Below are 16714 nucleotides of genomic sequence, written 5' to 3'. Positions count from 1 at the left end.
CTCTTCCCTGCCCCTCTCAGCGGTTCCTTTAGCGCCGCGTTTCATTTTTGTCTCCTTTCATGGTTTTTTCAAAGGCAAACGCCCGTTCCTTCCGTGAAAGGACCCCCCTCCCAAAAAAAAAATTATTTAAAAAATGTAAAGAATGATCTTGAAATGCTAGAGCCTCCTCTTTCCCCGCGGTGATGTTTGGGCAGGCAGCGTCTCCCTCCCAAAAACTGTCTCTGCCCTTCCCAGAGTAACGGCAGATTTATAAGCTGCAAAATAAAATCGATAACCAGAGTTAATGAATTGAAGATGTCTGTGTTTGAAACATATCTGAGAACTGGCTGGCTGTTTGCGGTTTACTTCGTAGTTGTACAGAAGGAGAGGTGGAAAGCTGCGTTTTTTTGAGAAACATTTCTGAGGTGTTTGGTTTAAATGTCAAAATTTAGGTGCATAGATAACCCAAGCGTACATACCCAGCATTTGCTGTTTTTATGTGATTTTTTAAATTTTTAATTTTTTCCTCCACTTGTTAGGATGGCTAACAGGATCTGCACTTGCGCACAGAGCTGTCTGCAGTCCTTCTCATCTTTGCTCTTTTATGTACGGCCTTTCCTGCCAGTAGGCAAAATCACCCTGTTACACACATTATCGATCGATCAAAGTTTGATGAGCCTGAGTTGACTCATCTGTAGGGGGTCCTGCGAACACACCGCTTTACTGAGCCTCTGCCCGCTTCGGCCAGCGACCCTCTCCCCTATGCCGTCCCCTCTGGTTACTTGGATGCTGCAAGTAAAGTTAATGCCTCTCCTTTCCCCCCCTTCCCCAGGTCTGAGAGCAGCCTCTCTAAGTTCACACACCGATTATCAGTTAAGCAGAAGCAGGAGAAGAGGAGGAAAGCTGAGTATGGCTCGGCTGAGCGGCCTGCCTACCGTACCAGGTCTCTGAGCATTGAATGGTAAGAGATGCAGGGCGGGCCCAACAGAGCGGGGTCACCCCCTACCCATGTCTTGCCCCCTTGACGCTCCTGCCATCGCGCTTTTCCTCGCGAGGTCCTCCCACGGCCACGGGAGTGCTTTGGAAGGAGAGAAACCAGCACAGCCGACGCAAACCCGGTTGGCTCTAGCAGCATGTGCCTTGTAAGCCTAGGGAAGATCAGCTGGAAGGGATCACCAATGGTTGTAACTCCCACCCACTCTGTACATGCCCTTGAGAGTCCACGCTTTTCTTGCAGAACAGGGGGAGCTCATTGGTTGGCACTAGCAGCACTGGCAAGATCCCAACTAAGAATGTGTACTTGAGGGGCTGCCATATAGAAGAGGGGGCCGAGTGGTTTTCTGTGCCCCAGAAGGTCGGACCAGAACCAACGGGTTGAAATTAAACCAGAAGGGTTTCCGTCTAGACATTAGGAAGGATTTTCTAACAGTGGGAGCGGTTCCTCAGTGGAACAGGCTTCCTCGAGAGGTGGTGGGCTCTCCTTCCCTGGAGGTTTTGAAGAAGAGGCTAGATGGCCACCTGTCAGCAATGCTGATTCTATGACCTTTAGGAAGATCACAAGAGGGAGGGCAGCTTGGCCATCTTCTGGTCATTGGGGGTGTGGGTGGGGGAGGTAGTTGTGAGTTTCCTGCATTGTGCAGGGGGTTGGACTAGATGACCCTGGTGGTCCCTCCCAACTCTATGATTCCATGATTCTATGAATGTGTCCAGATGCCAGATATAGAGAAGTTGGATTCAGTGGCTGGAGGGCAAGGTCCCAAGTTACAGCAGGAGATGTGAGCGCCTGGGTTTATGCCAGTGGCCATATAAAGTGTGAAAAGAAGGCGGTCCGCACCTCCAAACACATGATGGACCTGTGCCAGGTGACCATGGCTTGCAATGTTCCTGGAGTATTTGGTGGGAAGTGCTGGCTCTTCTGGTGGCCCTGCAGGGAATACTGGGGTAAATGCAGTACCCATGAACACATGAAGCTGCCTCATACTGAATCAGACTCTTGGTCCATCAAAGTGAGTATTGTCTACTAGACCGGCAGCGGCTCTCCAGGGTCTCAGGGAGGGGTCTTTCACATCACCTTCTTGCCTGGTCCCTTTAATTGGAGATGCTGGGGATTGAACCTGGGACCTTCTGTATGCCAACAGACGCTCTACCACTGAGCCACGGCCCCTCCCCTAGAATAGTAAAACTGCTATTCTAGCCTTTTAGGGGGTTGCACAGCTTAAAAACGAACCAACCCCACCCAGTTGAAATCCTAGAAGCAAGCGAAATAATTACTGATTCACGCAACTCCCTCTACAGCTAAATTGCTTTATTTTTCAGCTTGAGTTACTCCATGCGCCCAGTACGCAGGGTCGTCTGAACCATTCATCACAAGCGCAGACTGCAGTTTGGCCAAGCGCTGCTCCGTCTGCACCGAAAGGTTCACAACGGCACGCCAAATTGCAGCTTGCGCTGGTGACGAATTATTTGAGAAGATGCAGTTGGTTTTTGGGAAGGCTCCGTCCAGGGTGGAAAACAAGAGCAGCTGGCCAGACTCAAAAAGCTTGGGCATACAATCAAGATACAATTATTATTCTCTCGTAGGTACCGCCGGGATAGGACCCCATGTACACTAACAAGAAATCCCAGGTGGTTTCAGCCATATTCACTTGCTGGCTTGGCTGGTTTTCAGGCCACCGTGTTTCTCCTGGGAAACGGCAGGCGGGATTCGCCAGAGATAACAGGCCTGCTGTTTTTTTGCATGGACACTTCTCCAGATGTAAATGAGCAGTCACTCAGAAGCTCAGACGGTTGGCTTTTCAATTCACTTTAACCTCTGGTGCGTCCCTTTTAAAAACGTACACCAGTCAAAGTAAAAAAGGTAAAGGTCCCCTGTGCAAGCACCGGGTCATTCCTGATGATGATGATGATGATGATGAAGCACCGGGTCATTCCTGACCCGTGGGGTGACGTCACATCCCGACGTTTACTAGGCAGACTTTGTTGACGGGGTGGGTTTGCCTCTGCCTTCCCCAGCCGTCTTCCCTTTACCCCCGGCAAGCTGGGGACTCGTTTTACCGACCTCGGGAGGATGGAAGGCTGAGTCAACCTCGAGCCGGCGACCTGAAACCGACATCCGTCGGGATCAGACCCAGGCCGTGAGCAGAGCTTGGACTGCACGACTGCAGCTTACCCCTCTGCGCCGCGGGGCTCCTAACACAAGTCAAAAGCGGAAGTGAATTCAGGCTTGCGTTTCCTTGGGGGAAAGTCTGAAAGACCAGGAGTGCTTACAAGAATTCTTCATGAAATCTCAGAAAAACAGGACTAATTCTGAGATTAGCGGGGTGGTCTGTGTGTGTGTGGGGGTTAGCTTGCCTCTTAGCCATGCAAACCTTCACCATTGTTCAAATGCGCCCGTGGTTGAGAATTTCCCTTTGGGTCGGTGGGGAGAATGAACTACACAGTGCCTAGACACGCAACCCTCATGCAGGGTTTTCTCTGGGAGTTGAGAGAGGAGCAAGAAAACTTGGAGGACTTGCTGCCGTCAGCGCCTCTATTCCCATTTGCCCTGCTAGCCCGTGAATTTTTTTTCCCCTTGGCCGGTGCGGCAGGCACGCTCTCGGGCCGCGTGGGTGGCAAGCGATGAGTGCTAACTACCCGGGACGGATGTAGCATCCGCCAGAGGTTTCAGTTAAGTCACTCCTGACTTCTGAGCGAACGAGCCAGACTTCCCACAGCGGTGCGTGCCCGCAAGGCAAGAGGCCTTCAGGCTTGAACACCAGAACATAAGAAAAGCCCTGCTGGATCAGACCCAGGCCCATCAAGTCCAGCAGTCTGTTCACACAGCGGCTAACCAGGTGCATCATTGGGGCATCCTTTGGGTCTTCCTTAGAAGGGGAGCCGCTGAGGTTCGACATCTCCTTGCCACATCCCTTACCTGCCGGAGGCAAAAGAGCAACCTGGAGGACATCAGGCAGTTAATGCCAGTTCTTGAAACCACACCTTGGGTTACGCTCCTCCTGGCCCTCTTCTCTCTCCCCTGCCAGTTGCCAGCCAGGGAAGTCATCATTATAGCTGACACCTTGACACAAGCATGCAGACTTAATTTGGATAAAAAGGAGCTGGCGGCCTTGGGAAGAAGCAGTCGGCTTTAGGTTAGAGCTCTGAGCCCAGGCGCGGCGGGGCGTCTGCGCTACAGGTTCAGAGGCGGATCCGCTTTGTGGACAAAGGATGTCCGGTAGACTGCGCTTCGGCCACAAGTCCCGTCTGCCTTAATGAACTTCCTTGCGGTCAATATGGACCCTGCAGGTTGGTTGCAGGACAAGTGGTTCCCCCCCCCCGGGTTGCCAGGTCCCTCTTCGCTACCGGCGGGAGGTTTTTGGGGCAGAGCCTGAGGAGAGCAGGGTTTGGAGAGAGGAGGGACTTCAATGCCATAGAGTCCAATGGCCAAAGCGGCCCTTTTCTCCAGATGAACTGATCTCTCTTGGCTGGAGATCAGTTGAAATAGCAGGAGATCTCCAGCTAGGACCTGGAGGCTGGCAACGCTACCCCCCCCCCCGACACACGTAGCATGTCAGATGGCGTATGTGTGCTTTCCTTAGAAGAATAAGAAGAAGAGTTGGTTTTCATATGCCGACTTTCTCCACCACCTAAGGGAGAATCAAACCGGCTTACAATCGCCTTCCCTTCCACTCCCCACAACAGACGTCCTGTGAGCTAGGTGGGGCTGAGAGAGCTGTGACTAGCCCAAGGTCACCCAGCTGGCTTCGTGCGGAGGAGAGGGGAAGCAAATCCATTTCCCCCGATTAGCCTCCGCCGCTCATGTGGAGGAGCGGGGGAATCAAACCCGGTTCTCCAGATCAGACTCCACCGCTCCAAACCACCGCTCTTAACCACTGCACCACACGGTCCGCGTTAGCGAACGATGTTGCATTAAAGAAGCTGTGCGGATAAATCTCACGAGGTTTTGGATCGGCCGGGGTCGTTCCAGCATTTCAGCTTTCGCTCTCTAAACGTCTGCTAGACCCACCTACAGTACGAAGCCACAAAAATGTCTGCCTGGCAGACGTATCCTGCTGCAGTTCTCAAAATACTGATTAAGCGTTTGGAGTCTTACTTGCGTTTACGGAAAGTGATAAAATTCTCACGGCGGGCTTCTTTCCACCCGAAATAATCTGAAGGCGGCCAGATTATAGGTGAATGGATGAAGATCAAAATGCTAAACGGAAAGATAGTGCGTGATGTGTTAGCAACCTTTTTTTGGGTGTGTGTGTGTGTGTTTTTAACTGTGGGAATTCTCCTTGGCTTTGTTTTCGAATGAGCCTCTGGCTTCTTGCGGCTTTGTGTCCTAGGGTCTCCCAAACGAAATTGTGTGTGTGTGAAGTGCCGTCAAGTCGCTTCCGACTCAGGGCGACCCTATGAATCAAAGTCCTCCAAAATGTCCTGTCTTTGACAGCCTTGCTCAGATCTTGCAAATTGAAGGCTGTGGCTTCATTTATTGAGTCAATCCATCTCTTGTTGGATCGAACGCATGCGTTTCCGCCGAACGTGCGTTCGATCCTGGCTGAGTCCTGGCTAAAACAGGGAATAAAGGAGGCTAAAGTGACCATGTGTTTTCACCCTATGATTCTAGCATACAAACAATTTGAGGGCTAAAAAATGAATATAAATCACCCAAAAGTGTCATGCTGAAAATGTCATCCTTTGAAGAGCAGCCTTGAAATTCCATCCAAACTACAGGAGATCTACCTAAACGTGCTGGACGTTCCCCCGCCTCTGAAAAATGTGATCTTTACTCGGGCCCTCAGACTTACTGAAATCCCCCATTTCCTCTGACTGCAGGCATTGCAAATGCCCAATACCGATGCAAGCTGGGCTTCGGCGTTTCAGTTTTGGCACGGCGAAATTCACAGCCCTTCGAGCGCCGCATGTCTCCGTTTCCCCCGCATGGGAAATCAGCAGAGACACACTTAATCCACCGAAGAGAGCAGAGCAGCATTTAATGCATGGATTGTTTCGGTGAAGGGCTCTATAGAAGGAGCCCGGACGGCTGGCGGGGTGAGTCACAAACCACTTACGCTGGTATAGTCCCTTTGACTCCAGTGGGGACTATACTAATAGAAGTGGTGAGTGAATAGTCCCTTTATAGGCTTCCCACTTTTCCTAGAGAGGCCGAGGCAGGGAGGGGGAGAGGAGAGGGTCACTCTATTTCAATATTCCCATTGCACAGCATCAAGGTTTAGTTGGGGTTTTTGACAACTAACCCCTAGTTTGTTAACTTATTAATGACACCAGCACCACGCATTTCTCCAAAGAGTTCAGCGTGGTTTGCATAAGGTTCAAAATGTCGTTCGTACAGCCAGCCGCTAACCGTGCGCGGAGAGTTCAGTTTCCAACGACCCGCCGCCTTCCGCGTCTGTTAAGCTGAAAACGTGCACAGCAATGCGCGCAAGGTTGCCAACCTCCAGGTGCTAGCTGGAGATCTCCTGCCATTACAACTAGAAAAAAAGGAATAGTAGTAGTGACCCTTGGCATTGAGGTGGAAGGATCTGATGTAGGGTTGCCAACCTCCAGGTGGTGAGGACTTCTGTATAAGTGGAAATATAATCAACCATACCTCTTGAACCTCTTGAACCTACGGGACTTACAGTCAAAAGGACTTTGAACCTGTGACTTGATGGACTCTGAATTTATGTTACTTTCTGCTCAAGATAGTTCGATGTGAAAAGTGAATTAGATATATTTTGTGTTGGTAATAGTGTGTATGAAAATTGAATAACTCTATCACGTTTACTTAAGTTTTGCAATTGTTGCTGTGTTTCATATTTGCTAACCTCCAGGTGGTGGCTGGAGATCTCCTGCTATTACAACTGATCTCCAGCCTACAGAGATCGGTTCCCCTGGAGAAAATGCCCGCCTTTGGCAATTGGACTCTATGGCATTTAAGCCCCTCCCCAAACCCTGCCCTCCTCAGGCTCCACCCCAAAAACCTCCCACCAGTGGCGAAGAGGGACCTGGCAACCCTAGCTCCGTCCCACGCCCCACAATGAAATGTGTATACCTAGAAGCCTCATATTTGAATCCAGGCCTTCCTCAACCCAACTAACTCTTTCGATTGTACTGACATGGAGACGTCCCCCAGAAAACTCAGTTTTGTGTGTGGCATCTTTCCAAAAATCGAGAGTCCCCAAAAAAGAGCCCCAGGAAAACAGGCCCTCCAGTTCTTGGACCTGGGCAGGATCTGAGCATCAAGTCGGCACATTTTTAAGGCTGTGCCCAAAGAGGAGCATTCCTCCCGGGCTGCAGCGACTGTTTTATTTAGCCAGCGCTGCGCACATTTATGTACTCTGAAAAACGAGGGCAACAACATTTCCCCCCCCCCCTTGCTCCAGAGTTTAGCGCTAACTATACACCGAGTCTGCTGAATTCCCCTTGTAAAAAATAAATTAAAAAAATATATAAAATTGGGGAAAGTGGCGAGGGAAGACGGCGAAGTATTGAGAAAACACTTATTTCATTCATATGATATTTACTAAAATAAGTGCTTCATTATTAGACTTTTCTTGGGTGTGTGTTTTTCTCTCTCTCTCTCAAAGCTGGTGCCACAAAGTCCCTACTGTGAGGGGCCGATGAATGTGCTGTCCCGTCTCAGACCTTTGGGCCTTCCAGTGTTCTTGGATCTTGCCTCTGGCAAATGTGCATACTTAAAAATGTTCAGGGGCCAGGTATCCAAGCTGGTTGCTGAACAGACGTGTGGGGAGACAGACAGGGAGGAGGTGTCTGTTTTTGGTTTTTTTACAAATGTTGTGATGGATGCTAAGTTTTTTGTTTTTTCCCCCTTTTCATTCCTTTTTTATGTCCTCCTAAACCCTCTTTGAACACATGAACACATGAAGCTAAACTAAACCTGGGATCTTCTGCATGCCAAGCAGATGCTCTACCGCTGAGCCACGGCCCCTCCTAAAGGCAGCGGCTCTCCAGGGTCTCAGGCAGAAAAGGGTCTTTCCCATCACCTACCCGCCTAGTCCCTTTAAGTGGAGATGCTGGGGATTGAACCTGGGACTTCTGCGTGCCCAGCAGATGCTCTACCTCTGAGCCACAGCCCTCCCCAGAACATAAGTAAAGCCATGAGCATATGAAGCTGCCTTATACTGAATCAGACCCTTGGTCCATCGAAGTCAGCATTGTCTACTCAGACCGGCAGCGGCTCTCCAGGGTCTCAGGCAGAGGTCTTTCACATCACCTACTTGCCTGGTCCCTTTAAGTGGAGATGCCGGGGATTGAACCTGGGGCCTTCTGCATGCCGAGCAGATGCTCTACCCACGGCTTCTCTTCTTTGAGTCCACGCATTGGCCAGGCGGTTAAGAACAAAGGCTTCCTTTTGCTTTTAAAATGTCACTTTGTTAAGTTTATTGGGTTTTTTAAAAATGATATTACCTGTGAACATGTTGTTAGCTGCTTCGGCAAACCTAGGCGTCAAAAAAAGTGGGGTATAAATTAAAACTACCGTAATAATGAGGGTCCTGCAGACGGTAACCCATAGGAGCGTGAGGTCCTTGGTGCCACTGAGCTAAAATCCCAGAGAAGCAGTAGATGAGGAGACAGATTGCATTTTTTCCACGTGCACGACGTGGTACATCCAGATCTGGAGACGTGCCATGCAGAAGCATAGCCTCCAGGGGAGATGTCTAGACTGTGTGTGACAAATGGGGGAAAACTGTACTTGTTCGACTAAACCTTGATCGTGCGGAAAGGTACGGTCTCTCTCAGCCTGCGAGAGAGGTCAAAAAAGAAAAGGGGGGGGAACAAGCAGGAGACACACTTAAATTGTTGCGCCTCTGGGCGACGGGATGTTGTTTGCATTGAACGTCGGACGACGGTAAAGGGTTTGACATCAGCTCTGGCTTTCGAAGTCGGCTCACCTAGGATCCCATTTTGCCTTAATCGGAACTGAAAGTCCTAAGCTCTTGGGCGGCGGAACAAATCTAGGCTGCCTCTGGTGTAAATGTAAAGAGCCAGCAAGATGCAGTGGCTTGGTTCGATTCCCCACTCCTCCCCATGAGCGGCGGAGGCTCATCTGGTGAACTGGGTTGGTTTCCCTGCTCCTCCACACGAAGCCAGCTGGGAGACCTTGGGCTAGTCACAGCCCTCTCAGCCCCACCTACCTCCCAGGGTGTCTGTTGTGGGGAGGGGAAGGGAAGGTGATTGTAAGCCGGTTTGATTCTCATTTAAGTGGTAGAGAAAGCCGGCATATAAAAATCAACTCTTCTTCTTCTTCTTCTTCACCTCCCTTGGTACTATCCCTTGCGCTGCTTTCAAAGTAGCAGTCAAATTCAGTGCTGTCTCCCCGAGCCCAGAAGAGGGCTGAAATGAAACCGAAGGCATTTTACTTTTACTGGGGAGGACAGGGGGCTTTAAGCCATGGCTTGGGAACAATGGCCAAGATATGGGGTCATTTGTTCTGGTATTTGAGCAGCTTTGCGTGATTTATGGGTTGTTTTGTTCTTCCGCTTGTTGCTGTTCTTACCCCCCCCCCCGCTCCGTCTTCCTTCTCCATTTCCTCCCCCCCTTCCCCTTTTCCACAATTCCCCTAATAACTTTGGAGTCTCTCTGCCTTATGAAGTAATGGTATCTGTGACTTATTGAATTAACTGTATGGAACAGAGCTTTGACACTGTCCTTGTGGTCTGCCGAAGCGTGCAATGCTGTGCCGCGGAGCCAGAGCCGGCCAAAAAATGCTAAACAAACAGCGGGGCTTGATCCTGAAAGAAGAAGAGTTGGTTTTTATATGCCGACTTTCTCTACCACTTAAGGGAGACTCAAACCGGCTTACAATCGCCTTCCCTTCCCCTCCCCACAACAGTCACCCTGGGACGTAGGTGGGGCGGAGAGAGCTCTAAGAGAGCTGTGACTAGCCCAAGGTCGCCCAGGTGGCTTCTTGTGTAGGAGTGGGGGAAACCAATCCAGTTCACCAGATCAGCCTCCGCCGCTCATGTGGAGGAGTGGGGGAATCGAACCCGGTTCTCCAGATCAGACCCCATCGCTCCAAACCACCGCTCTTAACCACGACGCCACGCTTGCAAGCTTGGTAACGCGTTCGGGATTGAAAAGGCTGAATCTTGGCTTCCATTGCACAGAAATAACGGGGGCGAGCAGAACTCTAGAAGGCAAAGCCCCTGATTCATACGTATGCATAGATTTCTCATCTTCCCCGATTCTGAAAACGAAACCCAAACCATCCAGAGCTTGCATTTTTTAAAAAACAGTTTTTGCTTCGTATCATTCTTGTCTCGCCTTCAAAGTTAGCATACGGACAGCAGAACAGTACCCCAGTCAAAATATTGCACCAGGGGTCCAAGGGGAGGGCTCTCTTCTTTGTCAGTCTCCTTTGGGAGAGCCTGATCATGAATACACAGATGTGTCCCGCAGCTCAGTGTGATTTATGAGTGAATGTAGGGTTGTCTTCTCCATATACCCGCTTATCACTGGGACATTCTCTTAGCCGTAGCTCTGCAGTACTGAAAGATGCATTTTTGTGTGGTGGTATTGGAGTAATACACAGGAGGGAGAAAGCATACAGGTTGCAAGCACATGAACACATGAAGCTGCCTTATGCTGAATCAGACCCTGGGTCCATCAAAGTCAGTATTGTCTACTCTGACTGGCAGCGGCTCTCCAGGGTCTCAGGCTCTCAGGCAGAGGTCTTTCACATCACCTACTTGCCTAGTCCCTTTAACTGGAGATGCCAGGGATTGAACTGGGGACCTTCTGCATGCCAAGCAGATGCTCTACCACTGAGCCACGGCCCCTCCCCTAAAGCAGAAGCAGTTCTCATTAAGGAAAGCATTTGGGATTAACAAAGGGAACCCCCACCATATTTCCTGGGCTTACAGGCATTTGCAGGAGGAAAGCCTGCGTCGGAACAACTTCTGCTCTGGCTTTTGGACCAATGTTTGAGGGAGGAGCTACTTGAAGATAGGGTTGCCAACCTCCAGGTTCTAGCTGGGGATCTGCTGCTATTACAACTGATCTCCAGCCGATAGAAAAGTGAAGCACCGCCCCTTCCCCTAGAACTGCTGAAATTGCATCGGCTCCTTGCCGAACCAGTTTTCTTTTATCCGTTTAAAGAATAGCGTCAGGGGCTCTGATGTATGCATTTCTGCATATTGCATGTCTCTATCCCCTCGCTATTCCAGAAACTCCATGGGAAACTGGCTATATAGGCTGCAGCGTTTGTTCTTGCCTCGCAGCTGGCCCGTTCGCTGCATGCAGTAATAAGTATTGGCACAAGATGAAGCGCCCTGTGAAGATCAGATGTGCCGAAAAGAGCGTCTGATTCTCTAAATTGCAAACAGCTTGGGCATGCTCAAAGAGTGGATTCAGATGACCGCCCCTGGCCCACTGCTGCAAAGGGCTTTCTCTCCCCCCCGCCCCACTGCCCGTTTACCTGGCGCTGATACCTACAATTTAAGAAGGGTGTAGACAAGCTGGGGCGGGTCCAGAGAAGGGCAACAAAGATGGCGAGGGATCTGGAGACCAAGTCCTGCGAGGAAAGGTTGCAGGAGCTGGGTATGTTTAGCCTGGAGAGGAGAAGACTGAGAGGGGATATGATAACCATCTTCAAGTACTGGAAGGGCTGTCATATAGAGGAGGGTGCCAAGTTGTTTTCTGTTGCCTCAGAAGGTCGGACCAGAACCAACGGGTTGAAATTAAATCAGACGAGTTTCCATCTAGACATTAGGAAGGATTTCCTAACAGTTAGAGCAGTTCCTCAGTGGAACAGGCTTCCTCGGGAGGTGGTCCTTCCCTGGAGGTTTTTAAGAAGAGGTTGGATAGCCATCTGTCAGCAATGCTGATTCTGTAACCTTGGGCTGTTCATGAGAGGGAGGGCATCTTGGCCATCTTCTGGGCATGGAGCAGGGGTCACTGGGGGTGTGGGGGGAGGTAGTTGTGAGTTTCCTGCATTGTGCAGGGGGTTGGACTAGATGACCCTGGTGGTCCCTTCCAACTCTATGATTCTATGATATGGGATGAGCAAAGGAGAACCAAAACATTTCTCCAAAAGCTTGATCTACACCAGTGGTTCCCAAAGTGGGCAATACCACCCTCTGGGGGGGGTTACCTAGGGGGGCAGTAAGAGGCAAGAGGGCAGCAGGGGGGCGCTAGAGGTGGGCTCCTTCAACTGTGTTGTTCACTAATTTACAATCGGTCAAACTATGACCACCATGCTGGCAAATTTGGTGGAATTTCCCCCCAGACTTTGAAGAGCTGGCACCACCGGATCAAGTTCATCAGTTTCGTTGAATGGATTTCAACTCAAAAGTTTTAATTTGATTTTGAATAGATGCACAATTAATTGTTTTGAAATTTGATTGTTCTTATCTTCTTCAGGGAGTCATGCAAAGCCCCTATTTTGAATAATGCTTTTTATAGGGTCGCGTAGGGGGGGGGTGCTGGGGTTGAGGGGGCGGCAGCCCAGAAAGCTTGGGAACCCACTGATGTAGAGGATATAATTAACTAGGCAATCTTGCGATGGGTTTAATAGTTGGGAGTTGAGGGAGACCCCGTCAAAATCCCTAGTGCTGAATTAACTAACACCCTTTCCGTCTCCATTTTACTGTGTATCCCTTTGACAGCCTTCAGACACCAAATGGCGACCCAGGTTTTAAATAAAATATATTTCCCTTGTTTTATGGGATTAGGATGTCCACTAATTAGGAAGGGCACTGAATTAGTTGAGCACTAGTTAATCCACATTAATAAAAACAGAGTTCCAATGTGTGGTTCTCTTGGGGTGGGACATGACATCCATTCTTAGGGCTAAAGCATAAAGCCTTGTAATTCCTATTATACCCACCTGTGGTTTCATTGTTATTTTCTATTGTGCCACATGGGTTTTTTCCCCCCCCACCTTGGCAAACTGCATATTTTATCATTTCAAGACTGTTCAAGATGCCCGGCAGCTTTGAAGCGCCCCCGAAAGCAATTTCCGTGCTGGTTTCTCTTTGCTGCGGCCCACTCCGTCGCTTCCTGCCACCCGAGCCGCCAATTTCTACCTGTCAAACGGCAGCAGATAGGCGGCGAGACCAGCACTTAAACATTTTCTTGGCTCGGAAGCAAAATAATAATCTTTTTTGTTTGCCATCTGACTCAAGCGGGAGAGAAATGGGGCCGCCTGGGGAAATAACAGCTCGAAATAATGACTATTTTTGAAAGGCGAATATTTTCCAGGTTAACAGTGTTTGGATGTTGGAGTCCGTTCCGGGATTCGCTTGTCATTAAGGAAACAGAAACATGTAATCATCATTTGTGAAAATAAGCAGTAGGGTTATAAGTTACACAATGTCATCTTGCTGTTCCTGGCAAGTTACGCTCCATCCAGATGACTCTGACATCAATGGGATTCCCCCCGTGGGGTTATCCCTCGATGCAATCCATCTATTACTTTCAGTGCACTTTGACTGCTGTCCTCTTGCCTGACTGATACTTTCTCCCTAAAGACAGGGGGGGGGGGGGAAATAGGTGATTAGCGTTGGCGTCTTAAGCACACCTTTCTGAAATAAAAAGGGAAGTTGGGGAAAGGGAAATGAAAAAAAAAATAGTTACGTTTCAACATCCAAATTCAGTTCGTGAAGGTTTACAGTATACAAAAAGCAAATTGATCTATTAGGCACCCAGTCAAATAATAGCTCAACTAGAAATCATTACATATTTCTACACATATATTTACGCTAATGATATATAGGAATTTTAGTGTCTTATTGAGCCTTCTTGCCCTACTAAATACAATTAACTGGTTTTAATCTTTGTGCACATTTATCATAAAAGAATGGCCGTTTACGCCAAAAATCATCTAACGGTTGCTTATTTATCAGACAGGTCCGTTTAGACACCGTAGCAAAATTCAAATAGTTTGTGGATCCATTCAGTCTGTGCTGGAATCTCTTGAGTCCTTCCAATAGGAGGCGTGCAAAATTCTGGCGGCTGTGGTGGCATATTGAAAAAAATCTTGCTGGATTGGGTCTATTTGCACAATTCCCAATAGCACGGTTTGGGAGTCTAGTTCAGATTGCACTTGCAACATGTTTGGAACCGCTTTGTGTATTGTCTTCCGAAATTCAGAGCCACACCTTTCTAAGCCCCTTGGCTTCCTTGGGCTTAGAAGGGGGTCGCTCCGCTTAGGATGGCACTGTTAGGATCCTGCTGCTGCGATACCCTCTGTTGCTGGAGGGGTTATCCAAACCTTTGAGTGGCACAGATCTCTTCTTTTCCTTTCCTTTATCCCTTGGAAGCTCCTCGATCCATTGAGCTTGAGCGGCGTCAATCTAATGTTTGAGGGAGATGAGGACTGAGATAAATCTTGCCACCGACAACGTAGCCTTGGGATCCCTGCCGCTTAATAAAAAAGGCATTATGTCAGAGACAGAGGCATTCGATTTATATGTTAAAAGGGGAAAGATATAACGTGATCGAAGTTCCTCGTAAAAGCGGCGTTCCAAGAGGGCGTGAGCTGATGAATCAGTTGAGCCAGAAGAGCAAGGACAGGTCCTGTCTGGGTATGGGATATTCAAAACCCTGCCCTGCATAACCACAGAGGTGTCAGCATTCAGTCTAGCAAACCAGAAGGCTCACAGAACTCTTCTAGCAAATGGTAAAGGGAACGAAACCCCCTAAAGCCACGTCTAAAACCACTAGTGTTCATAACAAACCTTACTGACCTTTGAGATTTGTTTCTAGGAGAGCCAGCGTGGTATAGTGGTTAAGGGCGATGGTTTGGAGCAGTGGACTCTGATCCGGGTTCGATTCCCCCACTCCTCCACATGAGCGGTGGACGCTATACTGGTGGACAGGGTTGGTTCCCCCACTCCTCCACATGAAGCCAGATGGGTCACCTTGGGCCAGTCACCGCTCTCTTAGAGCTCTCTCAGCCCCACCTACCTCACACGGTGTCTGTTGTGGGGAAGGGAAGGCGATTGTAAGCTGGTTTGGTTCTCCTTTAAGTGGTAGAGAAAGTTGGCATATAAAAACCAACTTCTTCTTCTTTCTGTTAAACCACACTAAGAATTTTGTAGTCTAAGTTGCAAACTTGCACCATCAAAGCCTGTGTACACACATACAGGAAATTGAGGCGCAGTTTAAGGGGTCATAAGAGGGGGGGAAGCAGCCCCATATGGGCTCCGGCATTGAGATGAGGTCGTTTCATTTTGTGCTCTATGATTTCATGGTTGCTGTGAGGTATATTTCACTCCTCTTGGAGTGGACCAGAGCATTGGCACTAGTTTCATACTTCAGATCCAACAACTCGGCGAATGCAAGATCTCAAAGGCATTTTCCTCCCAGTTGGAATGGCTGATGGCTCAAGAATTCCCCTTCCTCCCCCTTCCTCCTTTCCTTCCTTCCAGCTTGTGGCTTTGCTCAAGTCTGTGGGTTGTTGTAACAAAACGTCCTCTTTGCCCTACAATCCCCTCTGGCCTAACACTGATGGGCAACGTCTGCTCATCTATCGTCTTCTCTGCTATTCTCCGAGTTAACAAATGCAATACCTTTATTGGCATCTTCTACTCTCTGAGTTTTCCTTCTCCCCTTAGAGATTTCTTCTTGTTCATCAGGAAACTTCCTCCTCTGACCTGCCTTTCCTGATGGTCGTGTCCAAATACCTTCCATGCCTCCATAGACTTTTGAGCGCACGGTCAACCCAAGAGAAGCATGAAAGGCGGTTTGTGCGTGAAAAGTGCCCTCAAGTCTAAGCAAGGCTGGCCTTTTTCCAAGGTGGCTTTGGTCAAGGCCAAATCTGAAAGGAGTAGAGAGGGGGAACAATCTGGATGCTGTGAAAAGTGGCCAAGCTTCTTGGCCACTGTGTGAACAGACTGCTGGACTTGATGGGCCTTGGTCTGATCCAGCAGGGCCTTTCTTATGTTCTTATGTTCGCTGGGTGCAAAATAATGAGCAAGGACTTCTGCCAGCGTGTGTCTGGAAACAGAGAGATTGCCTTTGGACCCTTGAATTGTCAGGCTCATAATGATTTAATAGAATCATAGAGTTGGAAGGGACCGCCAGGGTCATCTAATCCAACCCCCTGCACAATGCAGGAATTTCACAGCTACCTCCCCCACACAACTACCTTCCCCAGTGACCCCCACTCCATGCCCAGAAGATGGCCAAGGTGCCCTCCCTCTCATGAACTGCCTAAGGTCATAGAATCAGCATGGCTGACAGATGGCCATCTAGCCTCTGCTTCAAAACCTCCAGGGAAGGAGAGCTCACCACCTCCTGAGGAAGCCTCTTCCACTGAGGAACTGCTCTAACTGTTGGAAAATTCTTCCTAATGCCTAGATGGAAACTCATCTGATTTAATTTTAACCCGTTGGCTCTGGTCCGACCTTCTGGGGCAACAGAAAACAACAATTTCACTGCCCTTCCTCTTCTCCTAGCCCTTTTACTGTAGGTTCATGACTTTGTTCCAGCAAAGAGAGTGTGCTAAACCCAACTGACGGCATGAACGATCAAGGACAGCATGAAGTAATTGCAGTATTTTTATTCCCCCTTTCCTTGTTAGGGTCCCTGCTTCCTGCAGGTCACTAGGTGTAAAAGGTACACCTCTCTTGGAGGTGCGACATTTCACTGCTGGCGTTAACAGGCATGGTGTCCCTCCTTGCCTCTGAGAAATTAGACTGTAATGGGTGAACCCACCCCTCCCTGTTCGGTCTCTCACCTTTTCGTAGGATCCTACCACTTGACCGAAGATTTCACACTTGGGTCT

At 49.2% G+C, this 16714-nt stretch overlaps 1 protein-coding gene across 1 annotated transcript in view; it reads left to right on the top strand.

The window, feature by feature from the left end:
- LOC130492784 (ankyrin repeat and fibronectin type-III domain-containing protein 1-like) overlaps positions 1–16714 on the top strand; it is a gene marked incomplete at its 3' end in the record, with an annotated part of 200689 nt that overhangs the window by 136852 nt on the left and 47123 nt on the right. Inside the window, exon 3 of the mRNA XM_056866570.1 lies at positions 812–940. Coding sequence (XP_056722548.1) covers positions 812–940 — 129 coding nt within the window. The remainder of the gene's footprint in view (positions 1–811; positions 941–16714) is intronic.

The sequence above is a fragment of the Euleptes europaea genome, chromosome 21, assembly GCF_029931775.1.
Source record: "Euleptes europaea isolate rEulEur1 chromosome 21, rEulEur1.hap1, whole genome shotgun sequence".
Taxonomy (NCBI): Eukaryota; Metazoa; Chordata; class Lepidosauria; order Squamata; family Sphaerodactylidae; genus Euleptes; species Euleptes europaea.
The sequence above is the reverse complement of the archived record's forward strand: the minus strand, read 5'-3'. Positions and strand labels throughout refer to the sequence as shown.